This window comes from Peromyscus californicus, unplaced genomic scaffold (assembly GCF_007827085.1).
Source record: "Peromyscus californicus insignis strain IS unplaced genomic scaffold, ASM782708v3 Scaffold_19__1_contigs__length_69161282, whole genome shotgun sequence".
NCBI lineage: Eukaryota > Metazoa > Chordata > Mammalia > Rodentia > Cricetidae > Peromyscus > Peromyscus californicus.
This window is the reverse complement of record NW_026294491.1, coordinates 9,219,679-9,235,957: the sequence shown is the minus strand read 5'-3', so window position 1 is coordinate 9,235,957 and position 16,279 is coordinate 9,219,679. Positions and strand designations below refer to the sequence as shown.

General features: G+C 53.2%; 1 protein-coding gene across 3 annotated transcripts; it reads right to left on the bottom strand.

Moving 5' to 3' along the window:
- Positions 1-1,209: 1,209 nt before the first annotated feature.
- Positions 1,210-15,377, bottom strand: Pwp2 (PWP2 small subunit processome component). 3 transcript variants are annotated; one of them, XM_052744546.1, is made up of 21 exons: positions 15,269-15,377; positions 14,298-14,410; positions 13,333-13,427; positions 13,031-13,130; positions 12,743-12,886; positions 11,976-12,111; positions 11,521-11,756; positions 10,391-10,534; positions 10,002-10,072; positions 9,349-9,485; positions 8,798-8,946; positions 8,546-8,693; positions 8,135-8,285; positions 7,301-7,481; positions 6,576-6,723; positions 5,861-5,969; positions 5,236-5,301; positions 4,139-4,357; positions 3,879-4,029; positions 3,690-3,764; positions 1,210-2,422 (listed from the first exon to the last, which is right to left on the bottom strand). In XM_052744546.1, exons 1-21 carry the CDS (start codon positions 15,284-15,286, stop codon positions 2,245-2,247), a joined length of 2,769 nt encoding a protein of 922 aa, XP_052600506.1. In that variant the 5' UTR covers positions 15,287-15,377; the 3' UTR covers positions 1,210-2,244. The 3 variants fall into 3 exon arrangements, with proteins under 3 accessions (XP_052600506.1, XP_052600507.1, XP_052600509.1); XM_052744547.1 differs by lacking the exon at positions 13,333-13,427 and having other exon boundaries at positions 15,269-15,360; XM_052744549.1 differs by lacking the exons at positions 13,333-13,427; positions 15,269-15,377 and having other exon boundaries at positions 14,298-15,228.
- Between the last annotated feature and the right edge of the window lie 902 nt (positions 15,378-16,279).

Here is a 16,279-nt window from a genome sequence, read left to right as displayed (position 1 = left end):
ACTGCATCTGCCCAATGACCGGCCGAATGTGGGACACGCCCCTCCCTGGTTTTGAGAGGCAAAGGCAAGCCTGGGCAGTTGCCAGTGTAGGTTAGGATTTTTCCCGTGAGTGTGCTAGTGGCCGTGTCCCGCCTGCCTAGTGTTTGAAGGGCACTCTTCTTGGAGTAGGCCACCCCGACTGCCTCCTGCAGCTCCATTCTGTGCAGTCACCAAAAATGCCCGTGAACTGATTTTAACAAATCGAGTTCCAGGAAAGGCGCAAAACTACACAGAGACGACCCTGTCTCGAAAAAACCAACCAACCAACCAACCAAAAACAAAAGAGGAAGAGCTGAACACCTGTGCTTCCCTTTTCACATTTTTATTTGTTTTCACTGTGTAGCCCTGGCTGTCCTGGAACTCACTCTATAGACCAGGTTAGTCTCAAACTCAAAGACCTGCCTGCCTCTGCCTCCTGAGTGCAGAGATTAAAGGCGTGGTGGCTGCAGTTGATGAAAGGCTTGTTACAGTTCAGTGTCCATTGGGGTAATAACCAAACACCTTTCAAAGTTTCACTTCTCCCTTGCCACTGTGAACACTGTCAAAGGTGGCCTGGCTTCTCTCAGCTCCTGGGGGTGATCGCCAGCATAGTGTTTGGAAATCAGCTGCTGGGTGTTTCTATCTTAAGATGGCTGCCCTTTCAAGTTTAGGAGACACATGAAAATAGGTCTGGGGTGTATAGCATATGTAGAAGCCAGGGAGCATACAGATGTGGGCTTGGTGGCCCAACACTTATTGGGAGCCATGGCAAAGATACTCAATGGAGCCGGGCGGTGGTGGCGCACGCCTTTAATCCCAGCACTCAGGAGGCAGAGGCAGGTGGATCTTTGTGAGTTCGAGGCCAGCCTGGTCTCCAAAGCGAGTTCCAGGAAAGGAAGGCACAAAGCTACACAGAAAAACCCTGTCTTGAACTCCCCCCCCCCACACACACAAAAAAACCCTCAATGGAGTGTCAGGCAATTTGCATCTGGCTGTCCACAGGGGTGGAGATGGGTATGGTTACCAAGGAGCAGACCTATAGGTACTCCAAAGGGTGACTGAGCCCTGGTTCTGGTATAATAATTAAACTTGTTAGAGATGGGCGATAGCTGAAGTACAGCTCAGCAGCACTTGCCCATCATTCCCCGAGCCCTGTTCCACATTCAGCACCACATACACAGACAAAAGTGGTAAGGCTTCATAAAATTGTATTCACTACTGCAGATGGAAATCACAGGAGGGCACTAAAACAAGCCAGGGCGGCCAGGACCCTGCCCCTGGGCAGGCAGAAGTGCCTCCCCCACTATCCCAAGCTACACACAGAAACACTGCAAGAACAGGAAACCTGGTGACACCAGGCTGAGCTCTGCTTTCTCTCCACACCCACTGTTCAAGCCTGAATGGATCCCAGGTGACCAGGACAGTGTCATGGCATGGCTCAGCCTGAGTGTAACAGCAATGGCTCTAAGTGCGCCAGGCGTCACACAGATCAATTCTTGTAGCCTGGACATAGAGGCCAATGGTCTAGTATTCCGGCATGAGAGTTGGGACTTGTGGGTCACTTCACTGGTGAGTTGACATGCAGAACTTGGTCAACCACATGAGCAGGAAGTATCAGTAAGGCACCACTCTGGCATGAAGGGACCAACTCCTCTCAAACATAACCTGTACACACTGGCACAGATCTGTACAAGCTTCCCTGGCCAGCCTTGGGTTGTCACATACACCCTTCTGGGTCAGCCCAGCACACTTTCTGCCTCACTCTGTCTACATATAGATATCCTGGGCCACAGGCCTGAGCAGAGAGCCACTCTGATCTACCCTGCTTACTTAAAGACAATGTCTCACCCAGGACACATTATAATCGTCAGAAACTCCAAGTTGAGAAGTGAAGTCCTCACATTTAAAAAAAAAGTTTTTCAACCCTAAGTTGGAAAAAAAAAATTCATTCTCAGAAGTTCATATTAAAAATATAAATAATTCTGACAGGAAGTTTGCAAGTCCACACTTCTAAAAAAGCATTCTGGGCCTACAGCATACATGTGCCCACTGTATCCATCCTGGTCCTGGACCTCAAAGGCTGGCTTGCTGCCTCAGGGCAGCATGTGCAGTCTCATAGGAAGTCCCGGCTGCAGGCTCTTGAGGCCTCTGGCATCTCTCACTTCCTGGGCTCGGCACAGTGGTCCCATCTCCATCTCCCATCACTCAGGCTGTGAGGTGGTGGTTCTACACCAGCATCCCCTCTTCTTCCTCTTCATCTGCAGCTCTCCTGAGTAGGTGCAGATTGTCATCATCAGACGTGTCTGCGTCCTCTTCTGTGTCTAAGGGTTCCAGGGTACGTTTTACGCCCCGCTGCTTGGAAACTGCCAGAGCGTACTGGATGTTGTAGCGGTTCCAGTTACAGCTGGGGACACAGGACATTAGGTCAGCATATGCATCCCACCCTGCCAGCAGGATTAGATGCCACTGTTCCCAAAAATTATCTCCTCCTTTCTCAGGCTGATTCAGTTCCTGCTGCACCCAGTGTAGAGAAGCATCTGGCTGCTCTCCTTGCTGGCCCTTCCATTACAGCCATTTACAGAGCCAGGGGGCTGACTCTCCACATTCACAGGACTAAGGGGATGATTCAGACCTTATCTCCAGAGCCATGGTTGAGGGCAGAACCCAGTAGAAAGGAAAAGTTGCACCTTGCACTTGTGGGTGCTATGGCCATATATACAGGGCTGCCTCACAAATCTACACAAAGCCAGTAAAGCCTAAGCCTTGGCAACAATATTAGACCAGGAGCAAGGCCTGGAGGAGGAGACGGAGATGCAAGAGTCTGTGGGGTCAGGGATGCATCGGCCAGGGAAAGGCTAGCTAAGCAGAGCGCTACATCCTAGCATAACCACCTCCAACACCAGCCTTCCTTCAGCCAGGCAGGAAGAAAGGGCACAAGGAGGAAGGGCTTGCTCTAGACTCAGAAGCATTGTAAAGATAATCAGGAGGACTATGGGAACCACAGTGCCCAGGTGCCAGCCTCTCTCAGGGACCCTGTATGGAGAGACTAGTAGACAGGGATATTCTAAGCCTAGCTAGGACACATAGCAATTGCTCACAGATCACCAAACCACCTGGAGGAGGAGGCTGAGGAAAGGAAGGATGGATATGGGGTCTTTCTAGCTAGCACTGTCCAAATACTGTAGTTATACACTGGCATCACCACCACACCAGGGAAACGTGCACACACTGATAGATCTCAAGAATCCAGGTTGCCTGGCAATAAGACCTGTGGCCACCTCTTACTGCCCAGAGGTGATGTGTAAATCCAGGCCAGGCTGCCTGGCCCTGCAATTGTGAAGTGTCCAACCCCAGGGTGAAGGGCTCTCACTACACCTCAGGCATGTCCCACCTGCACCTGTCCAACTGTGGCAAGGGTTCACGGTGTCCTCACTTTAACGTCAGTCACACCCAGAGGTGGTCATCACACTCAGATCCCACTGTGAGTGGCAAATGGACTCAGTTCACCCAGCAGAGAGCAAAACACGCATCTCTAACACCAGGATATTCCGGCCCAAATCAGACACCACAGGAAGCAATCTTAACCAGAACCAGCTGCATGAGTCCTGTCCTGCCCCACCCTGCCTTACCCTACCCTGCCCTGCCCTGCCCACCAACCCCAAGGCACATACAGCTTGGAAACGTCATCCAGATGTCGCTGGAGGCCCTTCTGAAGGAACTGGACTACAGGCAGCAACTGTCCCGCCCTGAAAAGAAGATGCTGTCAGTGTGTGTGTGCCGGGAAGCTTCCCTGTGGCCATGACCAAATGGCCGGGTGACTTGACCCACAGGAGAAGAGCAAGAGGGAACCCATTCTATACCTGGACTTCAGTCGCTGTCCATGTGACATAAGTAACTTCTGGGTCCATATAAGGTAGAACTCAAGGTGCCTAGATACTTCAAAGGAGGCAGCTAAGAACTCAAGCACTTTCTCTACATACAGCTCAGGAAGGGAAGCGCTGACAACGTCAACTGCAGAGAGAAGAAAAGCCACCATCAGTTTGCAAAGAAGTCGCCAGGAAGAATGGAGACATCCGGAGCTCCCCTGGACCAGCGGCCAGGGCTGGCGGTCCTGGCTTACTTTCGTCCTGGGGCACAGCCTCCAGGACCTCCTGTGCCAGTTTCCTCTCATTGAGCCGGAAGGCCATGAGGATGGCCCGGGTAAACTCCCTCTGCCGTAGTGCCTCACGGATCCGCCCAGGCGTCACACTGATGTCCAGCTCAAATGGGTCGAAGAGCATCTGGGCATCCAGAGAGAAGATGAGGAGCCCTTCTGTGCTGGTGGCTGCCCAGCAGCGCCCTAGGGAGCAAGCAGCAGAGGGACTCCCTCAACTCTGGGAAGCTCATTTACCCCACTTCAGTGTCGACAGACTTATGACAGACACTCTTCCAGGGCTGTAACCGCCCAGCCAGAGCACAGATGCCCATTGCCTTGGCTTGTCCCAGGAGTCAGCAGGCTTCCCAGAACAGGGCAGACCCACAGCCTTGAAGGCCATAGTCTGTGCTGCAGTTGCTCAAGCTGCCCACACCCAAGGTGTGCCCACACACTGGGCATAATCAACAGTGGCTCTATCTTAGAGAAACCAAGGCTACAAAATTGTGTGACAGGACAGATAGAACAGATCTGGGCCTCAGGCTGTGGTTCATGGACAGCTTGGTCTACCTCCCAATATGGGAAGTGGGATATGGGGTGATCATCTCCGAATGTGTCTGACACAGAATGACAACACACCATACCTCACTCTGTCTGCTCCACTAGTGCTGCAGACCACTGGCTCAGGACCCCAGACCTTGGCTATAATAATGGAACACACAAACCTGGCAGGCCTCAGGCCTAGGCAGACCCTTGAACATGGAGGGACAGAGGAAAGGTGGGAAAGGCACTATCAATAGCTGAGGTGCTGAGACTGCCTCTGAGGAAGGCCATGTGGACTGTCAGGTCCTACCCCTCCAAGAGCAGGGCTTAGGATCCCACTATAGCTCATTATGGTGTGGATGGAATTTCACAGCTGTTCACATCAAGAACCAGGGTAAACATGTGGCCAGTCATTTCCTACTCACAGGACAGCAATGCCTAGAGCCTGCCAGCAGCAGCTCAACACTGCCCCTACCCGTGGGAACAAAGGCCCTAACACCTATCAGAATTGGCACCTGCTTATGAGGGTTACCCAGGCTCACCAGTGGGAGAGAAGCGCAGAGAAGTTACCCTGATTTCAGGTTTGAAGTGTCTAGAACTCATATCACCTGAGGAGGAAAAACAAGCGTGCTTACTTGAATGCACTCTGAGGCCAGCCTTCAGGTCCACTGTGCTGCCCAACTGCAGTCACAGGGACCTACAAAGAACAGCTTTCCCAGAGTTCAGGAGGGAAGCAGTCCTTCCAACCATCTGCCAGCAGCCCGAGAACCGTCGTAAGTGCTGTGGTCTCATGAAGCTGGGCATCAGTGCACAGGTCTGAGGGCATGAGCTCTTGAGGGCATCCACTGGCCAGCAGACCACTCTTCTGGTTCAGAGGTCTGCCCAGTCCAGGTGGGTCTGGCTGGCCCAGGGAAAGCCTCCATAAAGGTACTCCAGCTTTTCAACTCATGTGTATTGGGCCAATCTACCTGGGACCTGGGTGGCTCCTAGCATCGAGTCTCTGGAGAAACAGATGGGGCCTTCTCCCATATGAAGCAGCCCAGGCATTCCAGGTTCCAGCCAAATGTCACAATGCGGAAACACCAGACTCCTCAGTGCAGCCTCATGGAGGGAGCAGCAGTGTCATCAAGGAAAGTGGGTGGTGGGCAGGGAAAGGCTTCTGCTCACCTTTCCTTACACCTGGCAATGGAACTGCCACGCCGTTCTCCTCCCCAGCATCTTGATCAATGAGGGCCAAATTGCCAAACTCTGTCATCTTTCTTCGGTTCAGAAACTCCTACAACAGAAGCCGCCCTCATCTCGCTCTTGCCCATGTCACCAACTGTGCCTTAACTGGCATGTGGACCCTAGCCACAGAACCTTCTTCAGAGCATGACACACACACACACACACACACACGCTCGCACACCAAGACACCACAGGCCTGCTCAGAGCCCTCAGCCATATTCCTGAGGCAGACCGCGTATGAGGAGGGTTTGGGGCACAGACTGGTAAACAAGGAGGGCAGTGCAGATATCTAAAGGGTAGAGAGGACACAGGCCTGTAATACTGGGGCTGCACAGGGGGCCAGGGCCAGGCAGAAAGCTGTACCTGGTCAAGACCTGCCTTTGTTCTCTTCCTTTACAGGGCTCTGAAGGAGCCTCTAAACCTGCCCTGAGCCAGTTTACACCAAATGCTCCTGTCTTCCAAGCATCCTAACCAAGTGGTATCAGTACCAAAGATAGTGAAGGTGCCAGGCCCTGGGGGGTGGAGGGTCTTCTGGGCAGTCGGGCCAATACAGCCTTCCTGCTTTGCCACAGCCATAGGCTATGTGCCGACATCTTGGCCCACTCAAGGCCCATGGAGCCAAAGCACCTGCTACAAGGCCCGCACCGCTGCTTACCTCCATGGCGTCCAGAGAGAGGTTGCAGGAAAGCTCAAACCTCTTCACCAGGATCTGCTCCCGCACGTGATAGAGGCACACAAACTTGGACATGCCTCCCGCCAGAATGTTCTGCCCATCCGCAGAGTAACACAGGGTGGTGAAAGCCCTGAGTGGAAGACAGTTTCTCAAGCACCAAGCACTTGACACGTGGGCTCAAAAGTCATCTGGAGCAGGTAGGGACCCCACAGTGACACCCCAGGAGGCAAATACTTCTCACATTATTGTTGCTCAAGATTCCCTGGCCAACCTCAGCCAAAAGGTAAACCTATGAACCCAAACCAGCACACACCCAGATGGCCCCATCTAACCACTGGAGACAGCCTAGAACCGGTCCAGAACTATGTGGTTCTAATCCCAAGGGGGCACAAAAAGCAGCACACGTGCTAGTGGCCTTCTTGGTCTCTCTGGGGCCACCACACCAGGCTAATGGCAATGGCTTGCCAAGTGGAGCACTCTTTTCCTGCATGTGGAAAACCCAGCAAATCCACGGCGTTTCCATGCTGGGTTTGATGTGGACTTGCTTGGCTCTCAGAAGCGGCCTCTTTGCTATGGAGGCTCAGGCCCCACCTACCTCCACTAAGGATTAGGCAGTCTCAGAACGTATTTAGCAAAGAAGCTGGCCAAGGGACCTCTGTGCCCTGTGCTGGCCATCCCTCACTCTTGCCAGAAGAGCTGACACTCACTTGCCCTTGGCTGAATGTTTGGCTGTGATCTTGTCCAGCTCCTTCCTGCCTGTCTTGAGGTCATGCCTGCCCTCGATGGAGCCCATCTGTACAGCATTCTCAGGGTCCCAGAAGGTGATCTGTGAGTTCAGTGTGGCCACAGCCAGCTCTGCACCATCAGGCCGAAAAGTCACAGCCAGGGCTAGAGAGAGACCAACATCAGGCCCAGGAGACCAGGGAAGCCCAAGGTGCAAGGATACCCCTTGAGAGCAGCACCAACCCTGGAAGGCAGCACAGCCCAGCTGGGAACAAACCAGCACCACTGGCTACCTCAGTGATGATGCAGAGGGGACTTTGCTAAGACACACAAGTTTGACAGAAGGGCAGCCAGGCTGGAAGTGAGTCACAACCAAGATTAGCCTGAGGCAGCCTAGGGTGAGAGCCTCAGGACCGCAGTGTGCCGATGCTACAGGTGACAGACCTAAGGCCAGATGTGGGGCAGGAAGCACACAGGTCTCCCGATAGTAGTCTGCTCTGGCCACTCCCAGGGACTCGGGTTTAGCTCTGGAAAGCAACAGGGCGCATGACAAATGCCCCGGGCTCCAGGTCTGATGCAGCCCGCCAGTGGACTAAACAACCGGTTTTCTCTGGTCACGACACCAACCTTGGGGGCTGCTTAGCTGCTGCACCTGGGGGGGGGGGTTCTAGCATCACTCTCACCCCCCACTGAGCTCATGTCAAACACACAACTAGGATCAAGGAAGAGGCATACTAGAGAAGATCAAGGCTGGACGGCGACAGGAGAAAAACAGCTCTGGCCCTGGGTCCTATCTACAGAGCCCAGCCACAGCTCACCATCAGAGGTCAAAGTCAAGGTCTCTTTGGTTCTCCAACTGTCAAACATGTCCCACAGGCGCACAGTCTTGTCCCAAGAGGCACTGGCCAGGATGGACTTCATTGGGTTAAAGCAGAGACCACTGATGGGCCCCTCATGGCCAGACAGAACCTACAGAGGCAGAGGTGGGAAGGGCTGGGGTGCTGAGGCAGGCTGTAATGAGGGAGTGCGGGAAGCCCTGAAAGGCCAGGCTGAACCCTCTGTCATCAACTGCTGCTGCTGCTTGTTCCATGGAGGTCTGTGCCTGGCTCTACACCCAGGTCCGAGGCCCAGCCCTTGCACTGCTTTTGCAAGGTAGAAAGAAGGACAGCCCTGCCCACCTGCCACCCAGCGCCTTAAGTCCACGGTCCAGGGGACCAGATCGCTCTTACATCAAGAAGCCTGCCTGTCTGCATGGACCACACAAAGATCTCGAAGGAATCCTGCGCCCCTGCAGAGACGATTTCTCCACTTGAATCAACAGCCACACAGGAGAACTGTGTGGGGCGTGGGGACGTGAAGGTGCGGAAATTCCGGTACCTGAACAAAAACAAGGTCAAGGTAGACTCCAACACACATTTGCACCTCTTGAGTGTTTGTCCACACAGGAACTGGAGCCCTCGTGCTTGGAGGGTGGAACTCACCTGTGAAGGTCAAAGGCTCTCACGGTTCCATCCGAGGAGGAGGTGACAATGACATAGCCCGTGGCGGTGAAGGTCACACCAGTGACCCCGCTGGAGTGCTCCGTAAAAGTAACAAAGCAGAAGCCACTGAGGGTGTTCCATACCTTAACCTATAGTGGGAGCGTATGGAGCCATGAATACAGCCACCCCAGAGCCTGTCCACGCAGCCTCACACACAGGCATAGCGGCTACACAAGGTGATGGCTAGAGAGGCCACCTGCCCCCCACGGCTCCCGTCACCTCTGAGTGGAGACTGAGGGCATGTGTGGGGGGCAATGGGAGTTCTAGCCTGAGGCAGGCCCAGCAAAAGCCTGCCACTTCAGATGCTGGCCACTGGCACTGTTACAGTCACAGAGTCAGAAACATGGACACTTGGACTCCCTCCATGCAAAGTCCACTAAATGGTTAAAGCCTTTTAGGGGCCCATTGGGGCTGTTAAACCCGAGAAATCAAGGCCAAACCTCCACCCACCTGGCCTACCCACAGCTCAGCCCAATGAAGCCAGTACCCACCTTGCCATCGTCCCCACCAGTGACGATATACTGCCCATCAGGGGAGTAGGCCAGGGATACCATGCTGTTGAAGTGGCCCTGCTGCTTGAGCACATAGGATTCACTCTGCCATTCCCACACCAGCAGCTGGCCCAGGCCTGTGGGTACAGGAAAGCTGAGGTACTGTCTGGACACCTACCCCTAGCCTCTGCACACAGGATGGGACAGGGTATCCCCAACTACTCCTGCAATGCAGTCAGCTGGGTCTGGGCTCACCTTGAGTATTCATTAAGAGCATAGGCCTAAGGCAGCCCAGGGCATGGGAAGTGGTCCCACTATCTGCAGCCGGCAGGTGGCTGGACTGGCGCAGAGGGCAGGTCCAGGACTGCTAGGCAGGGATATGAGCACCTGCTGCAGGCCAAGACCAAGGGGCCATTGAAGGACTGACATTTAAGTATGAGCATGGGTCTCAGAAAAGCAACGATCTGTAGCCTTCAGTGACTGTCCTGCCACACACCCCATCTAGAACGGCTGTGGTTCTACTCCCCAGGGGAGCTGGTATCTACTACAGAATGTACAGCGTGGCACTCTGGGGCCTCACAAGGCCCAGTCTGGCTTCACTGGGCTCTTTGCAAGGCTCGACTTTAGCTCGTCTTTAGGGCAGGGAAACCAACCTGAGCAGCCAAAGGCGATCCAGTCCCCAGAGCTGTTGATGGCAACCGAAGCAACCCTCTGATCGGAGATACTGGGCAGACGAGAGCATAGGGAGGGAGGGTGAAGAGAAGTGGGCACCCTGTCCACTGCTGCACCCTCTTCCGCTGCAGGAGCTCAGGTCCCCGCACGCTGGCACCTGCCTGCAGTCACTGAGGAACTAGCACTTTAACACTCCCGAGGTAAGAACGGAATGAAAAGACCCAAGGACAGAGAATGGACCCCCACGCCCGAGACTGACACCTGTGGCTGGGGCAGGGGGCGCAAAGGTTGGTGGGAAGCTGCTCTGCACACACACTCACCCTGGGCCTCACTGCGCATGTACAGAAGCACCCCAGTGAGCCAGACTCACCTCAGGGAGTGGATGAGGTTGAACTCTGGGAGCTCATGCAGATGGAAGACTCCAGAGGCAAAACCTGTGACCAAGAGATGAATCTTCTTATGGTACGCGGCGGCTGTCAGGTTGTTAAAATCTCCTTCTTTATTCAAGAAGTACCTGCATCAACAGACAGAGGGACAAGGGCTCTGTCCCCAAGCTCAGGGTGGGTGTGCAGCCAGACCCACTGTCTCCTAGCACACCTGCCTTCTCTAGCGGCTCCTATCTGCATGTGAAGGACCCCAGAAGCACCCCTACGTTTGGGGAAGGCGACCTGTTCCCTGAGTCTTCGTCACAGGTCCCACCCCAGCCCTTTCCCTACTGCCCACAGACAGACTCCTTCCTTCTGCACTGACACCTGCCCACAAGCACAGTGGATGCTCTCCCACTAGAATGAGGCCAAGCACACCCCATCCTGGTCTACGTCCTGACTCTGCTGGGACATCCTGAGACTTCACAGAGACCTTAAGTCCATCCAGACCTCCTCTTCCACCTCTGTCTGACATTGTAGAGTAGCTCTTTCCTATCCTGGACATTTTCATCTTCCAGTTCAGATGCCATGATGGTCCTGTCCTTCTCTACCCTGAACAGTGGCTCCCATCCAATGCCAGGTGTCTTCGAAACAGAACTGACATGACTATTCCTTTGCCCATAGCCCCACCATATTGCCACTGTCACACCACAGGGTCAAACAATCCCTCCATACCTCTCAAATGGAAACCTGGTGATATGTTCCCAGGGCCAAGACCAGAGCCCAGCACACAGTGAGTGCCAAATAAGTGAAGAGAATGGTAAAGGCTGGAACAGCCACAACAGGGCAGGCTGCGGTGAAGTATGGCTACCCCAGCTATTAATTCTGCTCTCAGGTGACCATGACCAGCCTTTGTATATGATATCAGTCTCCTCAGGCCTACCTCCCCTCCTGCCAGACTATGAGGCAGTAGGTCCTCTAGTCTTTGGGACAGGGTCTTACATCTAATACTTAAGGACCCCAATCCAGGCTCACACACTCAAGGGCTTGTTCTCTGTACCTAGGTTTAGGTCCTCCCCAGTAAAGTCCCCACGTGAGGAGTATAGACCTGGAATACTCAGCCCTGGAGACCTACTTGGCCAGCCGTGAGTACTTCACTTTCCCAGCCTTCTCCTGCTCGGCTGGCATGGCCTTCCCTCGGATGGTGGTTTCCCGATCCCCCTCCTCTTCATCTTCCTCCTCCTCTTCTTCTTCCTTCTCCCTCTGAAGTAGGTCTGCCTTCCAGCCCCTAGGGGCTTTCAGCTTCAGGCCCTCAGGGGGTGTGTCACACTGCCACACACACAGGGCTCCATCTTGGCTGAGTGAGTACAGCTGTAAGAGAAGCACCTGGACTGGAAACAGACCACTCATCTGATGCCCAGGTCCTTGTATCAGGTGCCCCCTCCAGTTTAGCTTTTGGATTCCAGCTCCACCAAGGGCCATCCGACCAGGGCAGTGGCCAGGGATAATCCTGAAAGATCCCCAAACAACCTAGAGGCAGCCTCACAGAGGCTTAGACTGCCAAGCTAGGCAGGCAAGGGACGTACATACATCTAGACTGTTGGATTCAAAGAAGCAGGCCACAATGGCATCCTTGTGTCCACCCAGGGCATAGTAGATGAGGTTGTCCCAGCGTTCAGCTCCAAACACCCAGGTGGACATGTCTTTGCTTCCAACCACAAAGCACCTGGGATAGAGACACTTTCTCAGAGCCCACGACAGTGCTGCTCCTCTTGTGGCCACACAGTCATAAGCCCCTGCTTCTTTCTGAAGGAATGGGAGCTGCTGCCTTCCACCCTAGATGTCTGTTAACTACACAGTCAAATGCATGGGATGGGCTTGCTGCTGTGCAGAGGCAGCATCCTGCGGCAGGGCACTGACAATGCAGTCTTGGCTCTGTGCTTGCTGGAGGTCTGGACAGTGTGCAGGAACAAGAGAGATCCTGTGACTGCCACCAACCTCTCCCAAGCACCCAAGACAAGCCAAAAACCCACAGATGACTTCAGGGTAAGGACAATCAGACAGTGTATGAGGTGGGAACCAGTCCTCGGGAGCTGGCTTGGGTGTTCTTGACAAACTGAATGGGAACTCGTTTCTACAAAGATCTGCATTCTATTAGGAGGTTTACAGTGGCAAAGAGAAGAAGGAATACTGTAGCCCTCACTTAGAGCCAGGAGCTCAGTCTACTACTGGCTCCTCAGTTGGAGGCTACACCTAACCAGAAGAAGGCACATGCACAGTTTAAAATGCAGCCATGGCTTATAGAAGGAAACTGCACTCTCCAGGGACACATGGCCCAAGGTGCCCCCCAGCCTCACTTGGAGTCATCTGTCCAGTCGATGCACGTAGTCTCATCATAGGGCCCAAAATAGGTTTTGTCCAGAACAAATGCATTGAATTCTCGCTTCTTTCCGGGGGCATGGTACATCTGAGCAATGTTGCCCTTAGTAACAACAAATTTTCTGCAGAAAGAAGAAACAGGGTCACAGGTGATATGAGGGGGGCATATGATATGATATGAGCTGACCCAAGACCAGTGCCCTGTATCCTGCTCTTTACAGAGTGGTACCCACAGCCACATCCAGCCAGGAGACTGATGCTCTTACCTGCCATCAGGGGAGAAGGAGATGCTGTGCACGGAGCCTTTGAAGTGGAAGTGGTGTAGCACCGACCTGCAGACCAGGCTGACTAGCAGAGCGTCGCCCCCTGCAAGAGGCCAGAGTGAGACCGTGGCCACCTGACCCCAGATGCAGCACATCTGCACTGAAATGCAGGAAGCTGCGGTGCATGGGACATGGGTTTCCCGGACCCACGCTATAGAGTTGAGCTTGGCTGTGGTGATGCCCTTGTCACACAGCACAACGGACACAGGGCCACCCCAGTGCCGACCCACACTAAGATCGATTACCTTCGTCAACGACGATTGCAAGGCGACCGTCTGGAGACAGCCCCACACACTTGATGTTGTACTTAGTGGCCAGGGGCAACGTATCTGATCTGTTGCTGAGAAACAAACACCCCAGTGCACAGTTGGTCTTGTGCACTCGGACAGGGGAGATGGCTAGACTATCAGCTGACTCTCCTGCCACAGGTTCTCTTTATTCCAAAGTCCCTAAGAAGATGCTATTTAAAGAAACAGCGACATAGAAGACCTGACTAGACTCTATAATGTCATTCCCCGAGTCATCACCAACAGGCAGAGCAGGTTCCACCACTGCCCCATCCGACACAGTCTGGAAACAGAGGCCCAGAGCTGGCCAACCAACTGATGAAACAGAACAGAGAGCACAGCGGCCTGAAAAACTGGAGGCTCTTGCCCAGGCTACCCAGGGTCAGCCCACAGCCTCTCAGACAGTCCAGGATGGGGTTGAGTTATTCCCAGCCAGACAGGAAGTGGGTAGCACATTTGTTGGGACTCACAAAGCTAAACCTGACCTCGAGCTGCCAAGCTGCCCATTCTAGATCTGATCATCTGATTAGGGAAGCCAGGAACCATCAGGGCTACTGAGCAAGGGTCCAGGGCAGCCTGAACTCTCCAAACCACGTGTCCTCGGGTCCTCAGAGGCTTCTTCCTGATAGTAAATGCTCACCTTTGAGATAACCCTCCTACCTGCCACCACCTCCATAGAAGAGGTAGGGTCCCTTGCCAGGCACTAGCTGAAAGGCACATGACTTTTCCTTTCCCTTTAAGGGTAGTGTGGGTATCTTAGACACTAAAATGAAGACTGGGTATCCCCACAGGCAACTCTACCATGACCAGTGGCCTCCTAAATCCAGTAGCCCTGCAAGCCACAAGGAGGAAGGCTCAGAGGACAGCTAGCCTTCATGTACAGGCTCTAACTGTCACTGCTAACATTGCTTCTCCATACTTACTTTTTAAGGTCAAACACAGTGACTCTATTTCCCACAGGGCTGATAACAGAATTTCCATCGCATGTGAAATTTAAGTTTCCACACCGATAAACTGTACCCAACAAGTTCGAGAACTGCAAAGAGAATGAAGTCGTCTTAACACAAAGAAAACAGTGTCAACTCTCTGAAATGGTGACAGGAAGCATCTGGGCAGAGGTGGCAAAGTGCCTGACCCCTAGGCAGGACAGGAGCCCAACCTAATTCTCAGGAGTCCAGGGTTCCCACTAAGGGTAAGAGACTCCCAACAAGGAAGGAGGCATTTGCCAGGCACAGAAGGACAGCCATAAGATCCCCATTCCAAGAGAAGCTACGTCAATGAACAGGGCTCCAGGAGGTGCTCACCACACCAATGCTATGCATCAGCACCCATTCAATTATCAAATGCAAGCATCGACATCCAGCAGACATAGCTCAATGCAGACACCTGGACCTTGTGTTTTATGTCCAATATGAAGAGAAATGGCACATAGGCAATCAATCAGACTGATGTCCGAACACAGCAGCCCAGGAGTGCAGTCAGGTAGCTGATGAGAGGGACTGCCTGGACTGAAACCTTGGCAGGACTCAGCCAGGCCAGGGCCTGGGTTGTAGGTGGACAGTTATGCAACGACGTAGCAACAGGCAGAGCTTGGCTCCTAAGAGGTGTGACTGCTCCTAGGACTGGCGGCCCTGTAGAGAGCTAGCTGTGGCTTGAGGTTTGGTGTTAAGGGCCTTTCAGCAGCCACTGCTGCACTGTCTGAGAGGATGAGTGAGGACAAGGCTGAGACCCACTCTGAAGGGAACCGGGGCTTCAGTGTGACTGGGAAAGGAAAAGGAGCAACAGCTTGCGATGGGCCGACCCACCAGTGCTTCCACAGGCAGACCCCAGTATCTCCCGCGTCCGCCGAGCTTTCGCTCGCCCTCCCACTGCCCCCGCCCAGGCCGCTGCTCACCCGGTAAGCGAATTTCATCCTGCAGCCACACGTGCGGTACCTGTCCTGAGCTACTTCCGGAATCGAACTACCTCCGGCGCGCAGAACACGCACTTCCGGGGCGGGACCACGACCGCAGCGTCCGGAGAAGCACCGCCCCCTCCTCGTTGCCAGCCGGCACTACGCAGGCTCAGCGAGACAAGTAGGACCATGGAGAACCAAGCTAATGTCTGGATCGCAGCTGCTGCGAGCTCCCGGGTAGGAACTATGAAAGCGGGCAGATCACCGCATACTCGACTATGACCGAGCCATCGCAAAAGAACCAAGTTCAAACGGACTTTCTTCTTAAAATGTGTATTTTTAGAATTTTAATGCTTACACTTTTAAACGGTCTTTGTACAGTGGCTTTACTCTGACATATTACAGAATACTGTGAAGATAGAACCAACTCCTTTATGTCAAGGTCAGCCTTCACCTTTCCTAGCCTGAGTCCCAGAGAACAGCTGCCAGCTGTCTTACAAAGAAGGGTCTTCCTGAGAAATAAAATTTTAAAGTCACGTAGGGCTTATTTTAAGCATCATGGTTGAAGGGAATCACACTGATCTTCCCAGTTCTTTCATAAAAAGTAGCATAATTTTGTGTTTTTAGATAAAACTTGGCATGTTTAATTTCATTTTAAAATTTAACTTTTTTTTTCTTTTCTTTCTTTCTTTCTTTCTTTCTTTTTTTTTTTTTTTTTTTTTTTTTTTGGTTTTTCTAGACAGGGTTTCTCTGTGGAGCTCTGCGCCTTTCCTGGAACTCACTCTGTAGCCCAGGCAGGCCTCGAACTCACAGAAACCTTCCTGCCTCTGCCTCCCAAGTGCTGGGATTAAAGGCGTGCGCCGCCACTGCCCGGCTTTAACCTTGTTTTAAACCCTAGAGAAAAAGCCAAGTTATCTCCTCTTCATAAGATTTCTATTCTTGTCTGAAACTTGCAGGCACCCACTCTAGGCTGCTGCACAATGGGGCTGTAGGCAGGAGACATTAAATACA

Excerpts from the sequence above, each read along its gene's own strand:
- Pwp2 (XM_052744546.1), bottom strand. Across the intron at positions 5,970-6,575 it reads TCTCTCTGGACGCCATGGAG|GAGTTTCTGAACCGAAGAAA; the intron begins GTAAGCAGCGGT and ends CTTCTGTTGTAG. Across the intron at positions 4,030-4,138 it reads GGCTGTGCCCCAGGACGAAA|TTGACGTTGTCAGCGCTTCC; the intron begins GTAAGCCAGGAC and ends TTCTCTCTGCAG.